We start from the raw sequence: 21,186 nt of genomic DNA, 5'->3' as shown, positions 1-21,186 counted from the left end.
TAACTAAAAAGAAACTTTTCTAGAGCTATGTCTACTTCTATTTTATTATTATTTTCCATATTCCTTTTCATATTCATTTTCATTGATCTAATCATACGCTCACATTGGCCATTGGACTGTTGGTGGTGAGGTGCGGTGAGTAAGTGTTCGATTTCGTGATCTTCGCAAAATTTCTTAAATAATTTACTGGTAAAGTTAGTTCCATTATCACTGACTATTCTATTAGGTATACCAAATAAACTTATTATTTTCATCAATTCTTTAATCGTTGATTCCGTAGTTGTGTTTCTCATTCTCCTAATAATAGGAAATTTGCTGAAGGCGTCAACACATACCATAAAATTATTATCTTTGAACTCTGCAAAGTCTATGTGTACGCGCTCGAATACTTTCGTTGCTGTTTCCCATGGGTTTTGAATATTATGAGGATTGTCTGCGTATTTATTGCAAGCATCGCAATTCTTTACCTCCTGATCTATTTCTGCATTTAAACCAGGCCACCACAGATACTCTCTCGCTAATGATTTTGTTTTTCCAGCACCGAGATGCCCATTATGCAACTCTTGCAAAATCTCTTTTCTCATACCTTTCGGTGAATTTGTCAAATTAGTAAAAAAAAAAAATGTAAACCTCAACCTTACCTTATATTAGAGCAGTTTGAATTTCCATATAATATGTTTTTTACATATATAACTAATAAAATTTTTAAATAAAAATTTAAATGGCATGTCACTAGCCGATTTGCACCTATACATAGCTAAATGAATGCATAGTATCTCAAGATGGTATATGTCATTGATTAAAATATAACTGCTCAACATATATTAGTACAAGATACACATAGTGAAGATCAGCCAGGACTGGTTTAGATTGCATCACAGTCGAATTTTACTTGTCATGCTATCTATCCAGACATGTGACATATAATTACTAGGCTGGCTATTCAATCCTTACTATGCATTCGAAACGTTGTTGAATAAAAACTGGTTAGTGATGTGACATGCCATTTTGATTTTCCATATAAAAGTTTTATATGACAATGAAACTCTAATTTCTTTTTTATAAGGTTATATAAAATTTCGATGTAAAATATTTATATGAGAATTTAAAAAATAGTGTCTCGCCAGCAAATTTGTATACCTGTATTTATGGTAAATCGTGAGGCTAAGGAGTGTTATATATCATTAACCCAGACATTTGGTCAGAAAATTTAAAACAATTTGGTCAGTATGAAATCAAGCGATAACTACAGAAAAAATTGGAGAGCTGATCCGTTGAAATTATTTGATTGACATTATTTCATCTTAATGCATCATTACTTACGAAGAGTAATTCAAATTAAAATAAATAATACATTACCTCTTCGTCCGTCAGGATAGACTAAAAAAATATAATAAAATATTTTAAGAATACAATAAAATTGGGTTCACAATCTCATTAATATATAATATTAAAAACTAAGTTAATCTAAATCACATTTTCTATAAATTATTTTAATGACTTTTTTTCATATTAACATTGTAAAGTTATATACCTTGATCAAGTTGACAATAATTTTTATTTAAGAATCCTTTATTTTATTTTTAAAAAAAGTTATACCAAGAACATAAAAAAATAGGATGTGATTGAGTTATAATGAATTAAAATATAATAGGAAATAGTAGTAATGGAGACCAGGGATCTTATGAGCGAGGTTCTTTTGAGCCTTGGGATTTTCTTCTAGAGTACTCAATTCTAATGGCTAATTTTTTTAACTGAAAATATATAACTGCTTAATTCAGATACGGATATAATTCTTGTTTTTTTGTATAAAATTTTACACAATATATAATTTTTCTGTACCCTCAAAACTAACTTTTTAAATGCATGAATTTTTCAAAAATAAAAAATAATAAAAGTTTAATTTTAATTATCCATTAACTATTTTAAATAAAAAGATTAAAACATATTCTATATAAAATTATTCTTTATTTGAACAAAAAATATATGTTCAAACTACCATAAAATTTAATTTCAAGGATATTGATGGAATAGAATCAGAGATTCATACGAACTTTTTGAGTATTATTTGTAAACTTTACTTTGAGAAATTATATAAGAAAAAGTATGTATGCTAACAAATTATGATATCATGATTATATTTTATTAAAAATCCATCCTTGTTAGCCATGGAGATAATACATTTAAGTTATGTAATGGACGGATGTTAAGTTAATCATGTAAAAGTTATATAAAATTAAATCATTAATTTTGTAATAATTTAAATCTGAATGTTGATTTGGAATATATTAATAAAAGTTAAATGACAACATGTATAAATTAACTAAAAAAAACTAATATTTCGGATATTGCAACATTATAAAACAGTAAAAAGATTTTAAAGTATACAATAAGACGCATTCTAGGTTAAGAAATTATATTGCTCTTATCTAATAAATACATATAGAATGTATATAGGTGAAAAATATATTTATATCAATCACATTGTCAAACTTCTATTCTTTTATTCCAGAGGCTATTATGTCATATCCAAAATATATGAAATGAAAGGAAGCTAAAATTATGCCATTATCATCTATTTTAACCTTCTGTTCTTATGAAAGGAAAGCCAAGGAAAGAGCTATGAAAATTGCTTTTAAGAACAACAATAATAACAAGAACAACAATAATAACAAGAACAACAATAATAACAAGAACAACAATAATAACAAGAACAACAATAATAATAAGAAAAACAATGATAATAGAAACAACAATAATTAGAACAACAATAATTAGAACAACAATAAGAAGAACAACAATAAGAAGAACAACAATAAGAAGAACAACAATAAGAAGAACAACAATAAGAAGAACAACAATAAGAAGAACAACAATAAGAAGAACAACAATAAGAAGAACAACAATAAGAAGAACAACAATAAGAAGAACAACAATAATAAAAACACATGTTCATATGTAAAGGAAACTACAGTGTTGTGATGATTTAATGAAACATATTGACGATTAAATAAAACCCATTCATATAAAAATATATTGTTTGCAAAAATAATTAAAATAACAAAGGAAAAATTCTTTGTCTATATTTTGATTGTTTTTGCAAACAAAATATTTTTATATGGATGGGTTTTAATTTAACGTCATGTTTCATTACATCATCACAACACTGTATTACAAATTTCTTAATAGTCATTTCTTTCAACAAAATAATCAATATTTCAGAGCTCAAAAGCACCTCACTGGAAAGCTCATCCTTCCCCAGGTGAGGCTCATCCTTTCCCAAATTTATATTTTTGTAAAAATTAATATTGTTAAAAAAAAATTTTTTTAAATAAATTATTATTTTTTAAAGAAATGTTATAAAACGAGATATTATTGATTCAATAATCAAGTGGTTATAATTTTATTGACGTATGCCTTTTAAGGTCCGGCCTGCATGATAACTGGTTTCCCATATTGAATAAACTATCCGGGACTTGAATTAAAATTATTGAATAAAATTCTCAGACTAATATATTTTACTTATAAGTATATTATAATATAATTAGAGTTATATAATATTTTTTTTTTTGATGGTCATGGGTTACTTTATTTGAATATTTACTGATACTATTAATCTCCTTAAAAAGCGAATAATTTACACAATTTATAAATATTCTTATATTTGATAAAACCGTCGTCCCACCCAGAGTTTTATTCTAAATTTCTATGCCAAAATATTTTTTAGAATAGCATATAATAATGCCAGAAAGAAATATTTTTATAATTACCATAACAGCTATGAACTAAAAAAAACAGTGATAAAAATGAATAGTTAAATTTTCTCTAATCATTGAATATCATAGCTTAGTAAATAATTAAATAATTATTTTGAGTAAAAATAATATCTAATCCTTTATTATCTTAATTTATTTATATAATTTTTTAAAGTTTGCATAAATTTCATTCAATTTATTCATATTTAGTAAGAATATTAAAAACGTTAAATCATTTGATTAAATCGGTTTTAAAAAAGGAAGCTATATTAAATATAAAATTTTAATTTACCTATTTCATTATCACCTATTTAAAAATATTTCTAAATTAAATATTTGATTTGATTAAATTGTGGAATATAATCGGATAGCCTAATTACTAGTTATTCATTAATAATAACTAAATAATCCGCTCTATTATTGAGCATAACGCCAGCAGTCTTACTTGAGAGTCTAAGCTCATATTTTTATGTCATAGAATCAGTGGTGTAAAACATTTCAAATAGGAAACATGGCCAACCAATGAATCAGACGAGAGAAGTCTACAAACTATGGAGATAAAGATTTAGAATCACTCACTATGTTATAAAAATTACTTTAATAAGAAAAGGAAACATAAATGTGATTATGAATTATAACTGATTATATGCCTGGGAAATATAATTAATTATAATTTATAACTTCTTTTTTTTAAAAGAGGAATTAATTACAGTTACTAATTATAAAACAGGAACTAATTACTGTCCAATCTTGCTAACTATCTTATAATTAGAGTATAAAATAAAATGAAATTTATTAAAAAATTGTAGTAAACCAAACATAGAATAACTCTTTAGACGCTATCTAAAAAATATGCTTTATTAGGTATTCTATATATTGATTAGCATGTATATTTATCAATAATTCCAAAATATTTAATAAATATAATAACAGGTATGCGTTTGACTAATCAATCGCATATAAAAAAACAAAATTAAAACTATGTATTTTTTTGTAAAATCAGCACCTGCAATCAGAACCACTGGAACGAACGCAGATACATCTTCTACTGCAGCAATTAACATCTCTCCTGCACCTAGAGCCAAAGGGGAGACATGGCCTTTTCATCATAAGTAAAATATATTGTATTAAAAAGGGGAATAGACATAAATATTATGTCTACTAAATATATTTTATAATAATTTACCAATCGTTTGATATTTTATCTCTTATTTCTTTATTTCTGGATTCTTCCATAAAATCATACGCTTTATAATCGCCAAAAACAACTTTTAATAATGCTATAACAAAAAAAAATGTAATTAAATATATTTTCGATTTTAAAACATTTGAGATTTCTCACACCCACGATAATTATTATAACATTAAAATTTAAAAAAATTTAAATAATTTCAAGTTTTGTAACCCACTTATTAATGACATAGATAAAAGTAGTTGAAATACTGTTTACAATTTATATTCTGATTATATTTATTTTTAATATATTCAAACAAGATAAATATATACTATCACCAATAATACCCCCATTATTTAAAATGGATTGGCTCTGGATAAAATTATAGGTCAACGAAAGCTTGAACTTATTTTCAGTTTAGGGAAATATCTTGACAAAGAAAAAACAGACTTTGATTCTATTAAAAAAGAACACATATACCAGAATAAAGATAAAAAAATTTGACGAGGATCTCAATGTGAATGAAGATTCTTCTGAATATGATCTATTAAGTTATTTTAAAATAGGAAATTACCCCCCAATTAAAATTTTCATTTATATATCATACAACACTCCCATCCTCTGAGCCAGTTGAACATGTGTTAAGCATGTGTTGAGCACTCTCTTGTTTATCTGATCAAAATAATCAATTGTTGTTAATAAAATATTATTATACAAATATCTCACATTATTTTTGTTTAGTTTTATTTATATTATGTATAAGAAAACAAGATCCCATCTTATAATATATTATTTTTTGTATAATTTTATTATATTATATATAAGAAAACAAGATCTGATCTTATAATATATTATTTTTTGTATAATTTTATTTAAATTATATATAAGAAATTTTTATTTATAATATTTAATATTAAGTAACGAGTAACGCGTTACTTTTTGAATAGCCAGTAAGACGCATTTCCTTTTTTTTTGACATAACGAGCAACGCATTTATTTTTTGAAGTAACGTTTACAGCACTAGTTTTCTTTCCTTTTTTCTTATACCATTATATTTCCTTGGATGTTTTCTTTTAAATTGATTGTCTTAATAAATTTCCTTTATATTTCCGATAATTTCGGTTTTACTATGCTGGCATTTGGATGAGTTTTTATTAATATCAAAAATAAAATTGACCATTTAAAATTTTATTTAAATAAGAAAAAATAATCGATTTTGTAGAAGAAAAAAAAACAGTCAAATAAATTTTTTAAATTTTATAAAAATGTTTCCCCTAATTTTTTAATCTACTACTTGTTTGTTAATTGTTATTACTTTGCTAGTATTGTACAGTTTAATATGATTTGATTATTTATTATTATTAAATAAAAATAAAATAAGAAGAACTTAATAAATTTATGAGCCTTATGGACTAAAAAAATTCCTCCGGTTTTTTATTTTATGTTTATCAAATTTACCTATAGTAATAAAGGCTTATTTTTATTTGTTACATTATAATGGATAAACTCATCTTTATAAGGAATAGACAAATTAGTATTTTAATTATATATTGTAAATATTAATATTTAAGCCAAAAAAATTTTATATAAATATTTTTAGGCCCTATTTCATTATTGATTATTTAAAGGTTATCCATACACCCACCATAAAAAAATGCTTAAGCAAAATAAAATGCTGATGTTCAAAGTGGTACTGGGAAAAAATATCCCAGTAAAATAAACCATGTATTTCTTATTTTCGTGAAAATTATTTGCTATAGTAATAAATACAATATTTATCCATAATTATGATAAATAGACTAAATTTGTCAAAATTTTGTAATAAGATATATTTATTTTATTGGTAAATCATCATTATGTGTATACAAATTTAATTTTAAATTAATAATTAAATGAGTTGACAACAAATATTGAAACAAATTGCACTTATAAAATCTGGTAGGCTTCGCACCCCACACGGTATTCCTAGCCAAAGTTTCTTAACCGAATTTGGGTATTATAACTCTGCAATTTTGTTTTCTCAACTACCTACATGGCATCGTTCAAGTTTTGTTTCATATATCAACTCGCATTTCATTTTTTTAAATCTATACCCAGATTGATAGGTGTTTATTTTCCAACCGGATTAGAAAAACGAAGATTGCATTTTTAGAATTAATTATTCGTGCGTTCTTCGTCAGAGAGAGTGCTCTGATTCACATTCCAAGTTTCCGTAGGAAATCGAGGCTCAATTCGACGTATCTGGGACTGAGAATTGCTTCTGACCTCCCTTGATACCTCATTTATATAATTTTAATCGAAATAATCAAGAATATCCTTACTATTGTTCAGAGTAACCAATCTCCAAATGTCATTGCCTTTCCCATATCACATAAGGGAACAAATGCTAAGCTCATTATCCTTATTCTGAATCTTGGCATCTTGATCAATTTCATTCTTCCACTAAATTAACTACATTTACATTTTCTCCTTCCTCATTACATTATGGGGTGCGTTGGCGCTTTTAACTATTTCAGTAGACATGAATAAACGGTTTTTTATTTTTAGAAATGTTTCGGGATTGTTCTGGAAGGTTTCCGTTCTATAAATTAACTTAAAGTTCTCCTTTCCATATCCATGTTTAAAAATAAAAACTGGGGAAAAAAAATTATAGGGATAAAAGTGTTTGGAAAAAAATTAAATTATTCGCTTCCTATTCGTTTATAAATAGACCACATCAATATACTATATTCGAAGATCAAGAATTAAAGTTTTTGATTATGTGCGTGTATTTGTCTTTTTCTTTATACGTGGAAGGCAAAAAAAGGAGGTTTAATAATATGTCGCTGCGAGTTGATACCTAAGGTCTAGAGTCTACCCAATTCGATCCGGGTTTTAGGTTTATTTTGGCTCGAATCAGATGACAAGTTGTCTACATATTTTATTCCCAGCAATTTTTTTATTCCCTAATTTTTATTTTTCCAGCAGTTTTTCTTTCCTTGATAATTTTTTTATTTGCCGTATTTGTTTTCTTCCACAGTTTTTTTTTTACACCTAGGTTCTTTTTTTCTCTATCACATTATAAATTTTCTTAGTTATTATATAAACACATTTTTAAAGCAAACAAACTATTTTTTTAATGTTAATTTGTCTTGAAATAATTATTTCAATTTAAGAAGTGAAAGATGATTTTTTTTTAAAAAACAATATTTAATAAAGTAGTCAGTCACTAATTTTTTGTAGTTTTAATTGGTTTGTTAATCAAAATATAATCTCTGAATTATTAAAGCCACTTAAGGCTTCATTTATAATAATAAAATACCGCTATATCGTTAAAACGGTGCGTAATTTACCAAAATACATAATGTTCAATAACAGCTACGCTATCGTTTAACGATGAATTATACTCATCGATAAGCAATTTTTCAAAAAGCAAGCAAATAATAGGTAAAATATGATTGCGCGATGCGATGAAATGAATTACATAGCTACAGATTATAAATTTTATCTATTATTATAACTGGTAGTGTTGTTAAACGACTCGATTTTTAAAAACGGCTATCCCAATATTTTATCCAAATATATTACCCAAGCCTGGGAGACTTTACTCATAGATGGCATGGATATTACTCAGAGATGGCATAAAGGCTTGTATTATTAACGAATTCTCGAGGCCTGCATAACATTTTTTGGTAAAAATATTGAATTAACTGTTTTTAAGAATCGCGTTTAACAACAATAATAAGAGGCTTAAGTTTAAATATTGAAAAATATTCTTTGTAAAACTTACGAACTGAAAGGAATGTCAGGAAACATATTAGAAATGACGCTGATAACATCTGTTATTTCTTATTTTTTTTAGAAAATGTGTTAATAAAAATTCGTTCTTATTTATGTTCTATTTATTCCAAATGTTTAATATTGAAGCCTTCGCGAAAGGATAGCGTCTTCGATCTCCATCACGATGAATTAAATATGTAGATAATTAATTAATAGGAAACATTTAATGTAGTGTTGGGCGAGCGCGATGAGACGAATTATTCCAATTAATCAGATGTAATATAGTTTAGCAATAATACTCATTGCATAATTTTCATTGCCGTTACTACAAAGGATGTGAGCTTCATTAGAGTTCATTATAACCGAGGTCTAATTTATATAACTCTCGTTTCGGAAAACCCCATTCAATTAGATTTATTAACCTAATATTGTCAAACCTTTAGAATCTTCTGAAAGTCCGTGGCGTCGCTAAAGGAATCATGGGGATGGAGGCTCAAGTCTTCTAAAAGGTTTCGGGGAACCACTTATTGCAGGATTTTTTAAATAATATAAACTTATATTATTAATAAAAAAAAAAATTTTTTTTCTATCAACTAAGAATTCAACTTTGAATTCAGAATGGATTATGATAGCCATGATATTATATTCATTGTGCACATTTGGTAATCTGGCAATAAAGTTATTTTGGGGTAGCTCCCTTGTCGCAAAAGGTAAAGAAAAGCAGAATGAGATGGTTTGGACATGTGCCAAGGACTGACTCAACCCACGTTAATCGGCAACTTTTCTATCACTAACTTGAATTCCTCAGATTCGCAAGGGCATTTAGGATAAAAAAATTGTCGTTAATATGGAGCAAAGCCAACTAGCTTCTTACATGTTAGAAATAGAATCATTATTTTATGTCAAATTTGAGTTTTCTCACTATAAATGTTATTTTATATTACTTAATTTTAAATATATAATTTTATATGCAATATAACTGGGAACCAATTCTCCCTGTAAATTCTTTAAATGTTTTTTTTAAATATGAGATATGTACAACTCTGTTGATATAAAATTCATTTCCAATGTATTTGTCACTAAGATGCCTTTTTCCAAATTTTTTTTATAAAATATCTCTTTTTAAAATGAATTTGTACTCGTATACATTTATTTAGCACGATAATATTTTAAATTTTCACACCTACTCACCGCTAGATTTTATTTTTTAAAAAAAGGACTCGTCATGACGCATTAATTTAAGTTACAATACTCTATTAGCAATACAGAATCAAGATTTAATAAGAACTCCTTTTGGCGCATGTCAACTAGTTAATTCTAATTTTATTTAAATGTGTTTTATCCAATAATATCCATCATTAAAAAGAAATTTTTAAAAGTTTATAAAAAATATAATTAAATTTCGACTTTAAGCGTTTTTCTCTATTAACCATAAGAATTTGGATTGCAATGTAGAAATGTGGAATATGACAAATAATTGCGCTCATATTTTTGTTTAATAGGAATCAGATATTATGTGCTAATTTTTTGAGAATTTTACGAAATGTGACTATCTTTATACACGTCACAATCAAGAAAAACGTATGAATAACAAAATAATGCATAAAATATACACGAAATTAATGATATTTGAAGAATTTATATGTAAAATCTGTATGAGTGGACCCTATTTTTTTTTAAACTTTCACACCTCTCTTAGCCCACTAACAAAGTTGAGGCAAAGTAGCCTTAAAAAACCTGTGTCGATTTTGCAGCAAAGTTCAACCTCTCATTTTCTGCCATTGAAAAGGCTGATAAAACAAAAAAAAATATATCGGCCTCACCAACACCGTGTTCATTCCAATCGTTACCAATACCCTAGGCATGTTTGGAAGTGATGCCCTCAATTTCATTAAAATCATAGGGAAAAAAATGAGACAGATCTCAGGGGACTCCAACAAAGAATTTTACTTGTATTTACTCTTCTCTAGGGTGATTTGTACCCTTATTTTTAATATATTTTTTTCTCAGTTCTTTTTTATTCACATATATTTTTTAAATTCATTTTTAATATATGCTCTTATTTGTTTTTTTTAAATATATATATTTTTAATTATTTAGTGTATATACCCTATTTTAAAATATAAACAAAATGATTTGACATTTAAAAAAAAAAAATTAATAAAAATTAAATTTAAAAAAAAACAACTGATATCGGTTTACATGCATTGCTATATTGTACCATGAATAGCAATGCAATTACATTGATGAATACCATCATAATGGCTTGTTTGAATTAGGCTTCATTATGTTCGCGCCAACTATATGGCTTAAATTTTTCCCTAATATAATGTGATAGAGTATTGGTGACAAGTGGGATAAAATTACGTTAGCGATATTTATTTTCAAGATTTCTGCCAAATTAAGTGCTGAGCTATTTATTAAATCGCCCCAAAAAATCGATGCATATGTAATCTCAAGCTACTGGAAGACCAAGGTATTCGGCTGATACCATCAGTGTTGTGACTAAAATGTTAAATCTTACTTTAAGTAATGTTATCTAGGTCTTAGGAGTCAGGAATATTTTTATCAACACAAAATATTGATATGGGTATCAAATAAAAGGTAATTAAAATATCTTTTGCCTATGTTAAATATTACTTTAAGTGGTCGATTCTAGGTATTGGAATATTTTTATCAACATAAAATATTGATTTGATTATCAAATAGATGGTAATAAATATTGATACGAGTATCAAATAGAAGTTTAAAATAAAGGAGGAGAAAATTCCTATTCCCTCCATTATTGTGGGGCTATCAACTAGTACATATATGTAAGCCGATATTTTACAAATCTAACCCATACAAAGGTCTGTAAAAAGCTGAACAAATGCCCATTCGATTTATAGGGTGGGTAAAATTCCTTGGAAATTTTTTAACCCTCTTAGGAAAATCTTGGATAGGGCATCCTTTAAACCCTATTTGCTTTCATAATTATAAAAACCTTTATAAATAATCGTATTAAACCATAGCTATATATCTAAACGATTGGAAAAAAAAATATTACACGAAATTCATCGGAACCAGAATGGAAAATAAAAACTCAAATTTTACTTTATCAAAAGGGATGGACCCTGATTTATTTTTTTATGAAACATAATATATCACTGTTCCCTGGGTTACACATATTATAGCATGGGGTGGGGGTTTTAATTCTTGTGATTCCATTGCTGACTTTGATTTGAGAAGAAATGTTTTTATAAATCGTTCAGCTTCTCTTTTGTCTGGGGGTCCAGGGCGATAACTTAGAGCGCTTTATGTTGTATAGTAGTGTTAATAAAATATAAAAAGCATGAAAGCTTTCTAAAAAGGAGGTTGATACTAACTATATTCTTTCTTATTTATTTCCCTATTTAAAATAATAATATTTTACAGTTATAATTAGCGTTGTTAATCGGTTAAGCCGATTTGGACTAAATTTTGTTCAAGTTTTGAGTCTTATTTTTTAAATATTTTTCCCGTGGAGTAAATAAGTAAGTTTGTTTTATAATAAATTTGAGCCGACTCTGAAGCCAATTCATACGGCTCATTGAGCCGCTCAAAAGTGGTAATTCACGACTTCAACTGGAGTTCAGAGTCGCAAAACTCGACTTTTTAAAAAGTTACAATCCTAAACAATAGAAAATAAATTAGGCTTCGATATATTAACATTCTTTCATTTATCCAAATAAAAATATCAAAATTTTTTATTAAATTATAAGTTATTTTATCAGTATATAATTTATAATTCATATAATATAAAGTAGCTTTATTAAAAAATTTCTAAAAAATGCAAATTAGAAAATTAGACAAAAGAATGAAAAGGAAATTTACAAATAAAATGAGATTTTTTCAAATAAAACAAATATTATATATGAACAATGTTATGAAATAAATATAAATTTTTTTTTATATAAAAATAAGAATTTAAAACGAAAAATCGAATTTTAGCCTACAAATATAATTGTGACTTAAAAATTAGTATATAAATGCGCATAATTTCTACCACATCATATTTTTTATATTTATACTGTGGGAATTATTTATTTGTAAAATTATAAATGGAATGTAAAAAAAAATTAAAAGAATATAAAGAAGAGAAGGAAAAAAAATTTATTTAAAAATGCGGATATTCGAGCCACCTTAGTCTTTGTTCTTCAATTTGAGCGGCTAATCGAAGTGATAAAAATATTGCTAGAAGCTATCGTAATAATAATAACATATAAAATATGAAATTATAAAATAAAACGGGTAATTTAATAAATCCCACAAAAAAAGACAAGAAAACTGAAAAATGAGCTGCATTAAATAGGAGAAAGTATGAGAGAATTCCAGACTGGGCTTGAAAAATTAGGCCCGATGCAGATTACTAATATGAATATTAAATAGAAGTCAAATTAAAATATTGATATGGGTATAAAATAGAGGCTAATTAAAATATTTATCAAAAGAATATTAAGAAACTATTCGACTGAGTAAAATATAAAATAACTTTATGAAACTTTTTAAGCTTACATATCTCTAAGGCAGAGGTCTGCATGGGCCGGGCTACCCCAAGGGTCAAGCCCAACCCATGGCTAATATCATTTTTTTTAACTTTTATATGTGAAATGATACACTTAAAGTTTTAATATTTAAAAGGTAATAATATTGGTATCGGAGATGTATCGATCTATTTAATTTTTTTTTTTGCAATTTTTACCCAGAGATAAGATTAATAAGGGGTGGGCACTAAAAATTTCTTCCTTAAATTTAATATTATATAAAAATGTAGAAAAATATAAAAACTTATCTTTTAAAATGGAATATTTAAATTGATATCACATATGAATCGTTTCTTTTACTAGCAATTATTATCATACGAAATGCAGTAATTATTTTTCAATCACATTATAATTCATTAAAAAAATATATATTGTCTTACCTAAAGCTAAAAAAAATATGTTTAAAATATTCATGTTTTTTTTCTAATTTTAAAAGGCAGACGATTCTCAAATATTAATTTTTATGATTACATTTACATTATATTTTTTTAAATATCGATGGCATAGGCCTTATATATTGCAACCTCAATATCAAAAAAATGATGATTATCAATGCACTTCTGAATTACTAAATATGTATAAACGAAATTTTTAATTGAAGCTAGAAAGAACAGAAAATGTATTTATTACGGCTATCAATTAGCAATTAACTCTAGTCCATACAAAATACAAGTATGATCCAAACTCATTAAAATGTATAATGAATGTTTTTAAGATAAATTTTTTAACTAGGGGTATAAGGATAGCCATGACGGTTCCGCCGAGCAGAATTGCGTGTTCTTCGATCCACTTGGAAATGGCTTTCAAGCAACCTGAAGTGTATATTTTGTCCTTTATTTCAGTTTCCTAAGTCCGTAATAATAAAAATATATGGATTATATGATTGATAGTCAATCGATGCAGAATAATTTAAGATTGACATCAAATTTTCTCATTTCATTAGTTCCTAAAAAAAAAATTTTTCTAGAACGAGAAATCAGACAGAAATAGGGATCCAAAACTTTTTTAATTAGCTCGCTTTTCAACTTTAAACGAATTCCCAAATTATGAGATAAAAATAATAAACATAATAATCATCTGAATGGAAGTGGAAAACATGCCAATCATTCCTAAAACTTAAGGAATAAGAATGAGTATTTATTTTTGGCATATGCCGGATAACTGAGGTAAGTATTCTAGAAGAAGCCTTAATTTTGCAATCAATTTATCTAAAATTTAGGAGGTATTTATAAAATAATAATAATCCAAGAATGAAAAAGGGAATCAAATAAATCATTTTCAAAACTTAAGGTTTCAAGCTGGTAAAACTTTATTAAATTCCCCATAATATTTTTATGCAAAAAAAGGAGGAAAGGAATCGACTAGAAATCCTAAAATTTAAAATGCTATTTCTCGTCATTATAGAAATTGATTATTACGAAGAAAAGCAGTAAAATTCTAGAAGGCTAAACCTGTGAATTACTCCCCAAACAATAACTGCAATCTGTAAGCGGCTCAAATAGATAGCCCCCATAAGCGCCAAAGAAATATTGGATCAATATTCAAAATGAATTGATGCAGTGAAGATGTTATAATGTTTTAATTTTAATCCTTTTGGGGGGGGGGGGGATTTTTGCGTAAAGGGTATGTTTAAAATCCTTCGTTCAAATAATTATCAGCACGATGGAATATAAATATTAAAACTTATCAGACATTCATAATCACACTCATCTCATCATTTACAAAAAATTTAGGGTAAAAAAAGGAATTGTATGTTGTTAGGAGAAATGCTAAATACAAAATTTTTCCGCTACGCTATTTAAATTCAATAAAAATTTAATATGTATATATGTTAGCGTCGTTTTTTCCGGAAATGTGTTATTTTTTTCAACTTGTAATCATTTTTTTTAATGCCCGATTTTTTTAATCATGTTTGGAATACCTACCCTATAAATTTCAGACAATTTCGGCATGAACTTTCGAACTAATTTATATTAATTTTTCCATAGATTTTTTATATAAATTATAAATATGACTCAAAGGTTAACGGCAAAATTATCTGTAGATATGGAATACAAATCCGTTAATATCCGATTCTTAAAGTTTAAAAAAAGGCGCTAAAATTGAAAAAATAACACATTGACGCAAATTATACATTTAAATCTTAGACAAATTGATAGAGGTTTTTAAGAGGTTATAATGCGTCATATTTGTTGACACCATTAGGCCATCCTGGATATAATAGGCGGTAAAAAAAAAGTGAAACAGTTATTTACAATTCTTCGGTTAAATTTAAACATTTTCGAGAGTCGACTAACTTTTCGAATATAAAATAGGGGAAGAAAAAAAAAATTATTAAGCCTAGCTCGTGTAAAATTATATATACCTAAAAATAGAAGAAAAATGAGTATATCTTTGAAATAAAATATATAAGAAATATTGATGTTAAATACCGTTTTATCAACCGTATGAAAGCCGCACATGACGTTGTCTTGTATGTTCTAAAGACAAATAAAATATACATTTATTTTACATTCAATACATCAAATGAGAAAATCGGGAGAGAATTTTATTTTACACGGTTTAATTTGGCAGGTCATTTATCTTTCTAACCCCCCCTCTCTTCCATTTTTCACTATCCCAGACATCACCATCGATGAAGAATAAAAATATTTAGGAAATAAGAAGGAAAAAAAAAGATGAAGGTGAGAGTATAGAAGCTTCAAGAAACAAATGTAACAAATAAATTAAAATTCTTAGAATTGCGAAAGATTTAAATCTAATTCATTAATTAAAAATATATAAAATATACATAAATGTATATATGCTTCTAAAAAACTTTCTTCCACCGATAATCATAAAAAATAATGTATAGTGTAGTAAAATGCTTATTTAAAATATAAATATATTTTGTTTGAATCGTAATTTAAGCGTAGGTTGGAATCATGCCAGCTCAAAAATATTATCGAAATAGGATGTTCTTCCACCTGGTTTAACATTTTCTACATCTCTATGATGAGTGCACAGAATTCAAAAACTAACAAATATAGATACCTTAAACAATCTATTGTTCGTTCTGGTAATCTAGGACGTCTGCGGTTCATTTGTCAAGTCTAAAATTATCCGATCAGAAACAAATGGGACAAAAGCTACGTTTAATCATTATTTCCAAAAAAAGAGTTATTACTTTTAAAGCGAAGAATATCTATTAAAATTTACTGCTCCAACTATATCTCACTCAATACATTTATCATTAAGATCTGTCGACTTAATTCAAATAGTTTTTTGTTCTTTTGATTTTTTACATAATGTAATTAATATTATTTTATTGTTCATTATTTTAAAATTATGAATATTTGTCAATATTAAAAGGACCTAGTTATAATATATCTCAGAATTAAGAATTGGCAGCTAATTTTTTACGCACATAAACATTTTAGAGTATAGATACAACCCGAGTATTTCTGCCAGATTTGTGCAAAATGTTTAGGCCTACGTAATATTATTTTGGTTATAATCTCAATAGTGTCGTTTTTTAAAATCGACCTATATCGGGTTTTTAACAGCACTAGTGATTCAAGTTCAGTTCTAAAAAATAATAATTTAGGTTCGGTTTGAACTTTTAAACCCTGGTTCAGATCCTTTTGCATATAAGCGCATTAGAATTATATATTTTTAAAACAAGTATTTTATAAATATTTTATCTTTCAAGATTCTCTTACCTATCAAATTATATCTATAAGGAGTACGAAAAATAAATTTTAGGGCTGAGAGCACTTATATACGCTAACTTGGGTAGCTGGCACCGTCAAATAGCTATATAGAAAAATAACTGTTGATACTTTTTAGTCAAAACTGATTATTAATCATATTTAAAAGAGTTAAAATATAAAATGTTTAAAACCGGCTTACAGGCATTTTTAGAGGTTCGGTTCAGGTTCGGGTGATAACATTTTTGCTGTTCATGTTCGGTAAATGATAGCGGTTAATACCGGTTCGGTTCGATGCCGTCGAATCGGCTGATCAAAATATTGTTTAGTAAAGGATCGAAATATTTTTTTAGGAAGATCGGCAAAAAGTAGGATTTATTCAGAAAGATCGGCAAAAAGTAGGCTGATTTTGTTTGCCGATATTGACCCCTTCTTAATAATATTGCTTGATATACTAGTTCAAAGGTTTATTAACTTTTCGGGATGGTTATGCATTATAAATACACTGCCTATCTTGCCTATTCCGATATATACACATTTATAACCAGGTGAATATTAGCATATCCCTAATTATTTATCATAAAACAAATGTTTTTTAAAAAAAATTAAATTAATTTTTCAACATTAACACCAGTGTTTTTTTTTCTTGCGCGAACTATGATGTTTAATATTATTATTTTCTTTCCCGGATTCGGGGAAAGTGTCAATTAGACGGATAATCAAAATTATTTTCGATTATGATGCGATATAACGAGTAAGTAAAAGAAATATTAAAATAAATTACCAACAATCTGAATTATTTTTTAAAAAGATAAAATGTTATATCGGTCAAGGTTATTAAAGTATCGTCAGACGCTGATATTAGCAGTATTTGTCCAATACCACTATTGAGCCTAGAAAAATCATTTCGCAAAATATTAAGTGTCGAGTTTCAAATCTGAAATTATTTGAATCTTTCTACTCCTTTTTTTTAAAAAAAAAGCTTTACCATAACTATTAACAAACTAATGCATTTAAAAATAAATGCGTAATCGTTTATAATATTTTCAATTCCCACTTTCGTAAAAAAAAAATTTAATTTAAATGACACGTCATAATTTTTTCTTACTCGCTTGTCTCTCTTGATTATATTTACAATTAAGACCATGTACCCCCTTGGAATCAACCGATATTTTACTTTTAATGTAGGTATGTGGTTGGACGATGATATACCCAATTCGGTGGCGAGGATTGAATTTTAATGCTTTATAATTTCTGGAAATCAGGGACCTTCTTGGGCCTTAATTTTTCGACCTAACCCAGCCCAGACCCGCAGTAAAAAATTTTTAGGCCCAGGTCCAACCCGGTCCATATCTAATATTCAAAAAAATTCCCAAGCCTGTCCCAAGCCCATAATAAGTTTCAAAAAAAATTCCCAAGTGCCGCCCAAACCTGTCAAAAAATTTAAATAATATTTAAGTGTATTTAGGCAATAATTTTGTTTACAATACTGAAATTTATTATTATTAAAAGATAAAAATGGCAATATTTCTTTAAGTTAGCAACTGTTTGAAATAAGCTAAATTCCAAGCCCAACCTATTAAAAAAAAATTTTAAACCCAGGTGCGCTAAAATGATATGATATCAGGCCCATACCCAGCCCTGGTTTGCGGGCTGGCCTGGCCCATGAAAGTCTCTGCGATCAATAAACCTAATTTAAACTTCAACCTTGACTAGAATATTAAGATAGAACTATATAATAATCAAACGGCCATCCATTTTTTTTTATTTCATCCCTGCAATTGAATATTTGACGATTTTTTTTAAAGAATTATTTAAATTAAATTTTGAATATAATATAGATGTATAAAAAAAAGTACTTCGATTCTTTTGCAACAAGACGAAGGGACGCCGCATTGTTCGACGCTCAAGTTTTCTGGCGTGCAATTGAAGTAAGGGTTCATGCTCCAGTCCCTAAACCCGTTCGTTCCCACGCCGCAGCATTCGAACTAATTTTTTGTAATATCACGTTAAATTTATTTATTAGACCTTTTTCGTTTCCTTCTCTCTCTTTGAATCTTTCTTTTCTTTCCTTTCTTCCATTCTTCCTATCATTCTATTTCCTACTTGCCATTTTTTTTTGAATAGCGTGTTTATTATAATTTTAACCTTGATTTGAATATTGTCAATGAAATTGCGCAGGTCGTCATCATCCCTGTACCTTTGAACAGCTTTAAGGAGAATTTCATTGGGAGTGTGAACAATCCTCATTTTGGAATCGGAATAAAAGGAGAAGAAAATAAGTCCTCCGAGGATGAGAAGCAGAAGGAAAAGGGTGAATAGGATATATGCAAACTTAGTAGTTTTAATATATATATTTTTTTAAATTTAACAAAAATTAATTTTGGACAAACATATTAAAGTTAATTTTTATATGGCTATTCATGTACCTTTTTTAAAATAAAAATTAAAATAGTACGTGGAGATAAGATGGCCCCTAGATTATATAAATGAAATGAAATCCACAAATTCTGACATATTATTTAAAAATGGTTTACATTTCTGGTTAACATAAATGTGTAGTTAAAGTCCATTCCTGGCTGGGGGTATGACTGGGTTATAGTAGATGTGTTCAAAGAAATTGTGCCCACAACAGAACCTTAACCAGGCCCATTTAAAAAATTTAGTGAGTTCACAACCTTAACACTCATTTTTTTTTGCCTCCTAAATAATTTTTAACCCTGAGTTTTGAACTCATTAAATTTTAAGAGGGATCAATTAATTTTAGGGGTAAAAAAAATTGAACCAGGTTCAGGGTTAGCAACCCTGGTTATTTTTGCTTTGAAATATGTTATTTATAAAAAAAAATATTATTTTTGGCTATATGAAAATGAAAATTTTTCATCAGATTTTTTGGCCTGGTCTGTAAGAGATAATCCTTTATAATTAGGTATTTTAATTTATAATAGTTTCTTTCAAATTAAAGATACTATATTTTTAAGAAAAACCTTGAGACCAAAGTTTTTGGCTAATAACTTGGGTTAGTCAAATTTTTTGCTGATAAAAATTGGCTTAAAGAGCTAAAAAAGTATTCAAATTACCAATATTTAGTGTTGAACAGCCTGCAATAATTTTTTGAAAGGAAAGAACATAAATTTAGCCAATTATTGACTTTAAACAAATTTTAAAAACTTAAGTTTGATCTGGAAGAAATTTATGCATAATTGTTTTGCCTGGTCAAAAATCTTTAAATATATATATTATGTTACTGCCAATGTAATCAAGGAATATGTGTAATCTAATATCTCAAAAAATTGAAATTTAAGTAAGTATTTTGTATAAAAGTTGAAAAATAGTAAATATTTTAGTTGAGCACATATTAAATTAAGAACTAATTTTGTTAAAAATGCATTCCAATGTCTGTAGAATACCTATCCTATAATTTCATAAAATTTGGTTATCAACTTTTGAGTTATTTTTAATTTATATGCCAAAATTACATCTGAAATATTAATTCGGCAATATATGAATATATATAAATATTATTACGCTCTTTAACATGCATATATTCTCCCTCAATGATCCCAAACATCCCAAAAATGTCAGTACAAAAACTAATGTTCCTGCTAGCATGAGTAATATTGCTGGATCAAATAGTATATCAATTGCATCTCTTAGTATTTTTTCTTTCTCAATAAATGCATACATACCTACTGCTGCAAATAAACACCCACAAAGCTAGTAAATAAAAACACACATATATATATAGTTTTCTGCATACAGTGTATAAAATATAATTGAGAACTTATAAACATTTAATTCATATTTACAGATCTAGTTATAATTATTCATCATGATACCTTTTAAATTATATAAGTATATATTAAATAACATACCCAAAATAAGAAGTTGAAAAAGAATAAGGTGTATTTGACACATTTGCTTATTGGATCATATGTAGTATAATATGTGTAAGGGCGTCTCTATCAAAAACATATTATTTACCTATTATAGTACATTCTTTACCTGTCTGTATTTCCCATACTTAGAATTATGATGAATCGCCATGTTTTATTCAATATTAAGTTTAACATAAGTTAAATAATAAGTTGAAAGCGTATCATTAATTTATCAAAAACAGCTGATAAAATAAAAGAGGACATTAAAGTAGAAAATGGCGAGAGTCATATGTATATTTTAAACAAAATAAATTTACGTTGTCTAGTTTGTCTTTATTTATAAGTGTAAAAAAAGCCTGGTAATTTTTC

General features: G+C 27.0%; 1 protein-coding gene across 1 annotated transcript; it reads right to left on the bottom strand.

The window, feature by feature from the left end:
• Positions 1-12,600: 12,600 nt before the first annotated feature.
• LOC135925782 (tetraspanin-33-like) lies at positions 12,601-21,079 on the bottom strand. The gene is made up of 8 exons (XM_065461254.1): positions 20,945-21,079; positions 20,815-20,901; positions 20,468-20,656; positions 19,088-19,273; positions 18,799-18,927; positions 15,683-15,730; positions 13,980-14,096; positions 12,601-12,907 (listed from the first exon to the last, which is right to left on the bottom strand). Exons 1-8 carry the CDS (start codon positions 20,984-20,986, stop codon positions 12,824-12,826), a joined length of 882 nt encoding a protein of 293 aa, XP_065317326.1. The 5' UTR covers positions 20,987-21,079; the 3' UTR covers positions 12,601-12,823.
• Positions 21,080-21,186: the final 107 nt, after the last annotated feature.

This window comes from Gordionus sp. m RMFG-2023, chromosome 3, assembly GCF_954871325.1.
Source record: "Gordionus sp. m RMFG-2023 chromosome 3, tfGorSpeb1-WG-v2, whole genome shotgun sequence".
Classification (NCBI taxonomy): domain Eukaryota; kingdom Metazoa; phylum Nematomorpha; class Gordioida; order Chordodea; family Parachordodidae; genus Gordionus; species Gordionus sp. m RMFG-2023.
Note: the sequence above shows the minus strand (reverse complement) of the source record. Positions and strands in the feature narration are given on the sequence as shown.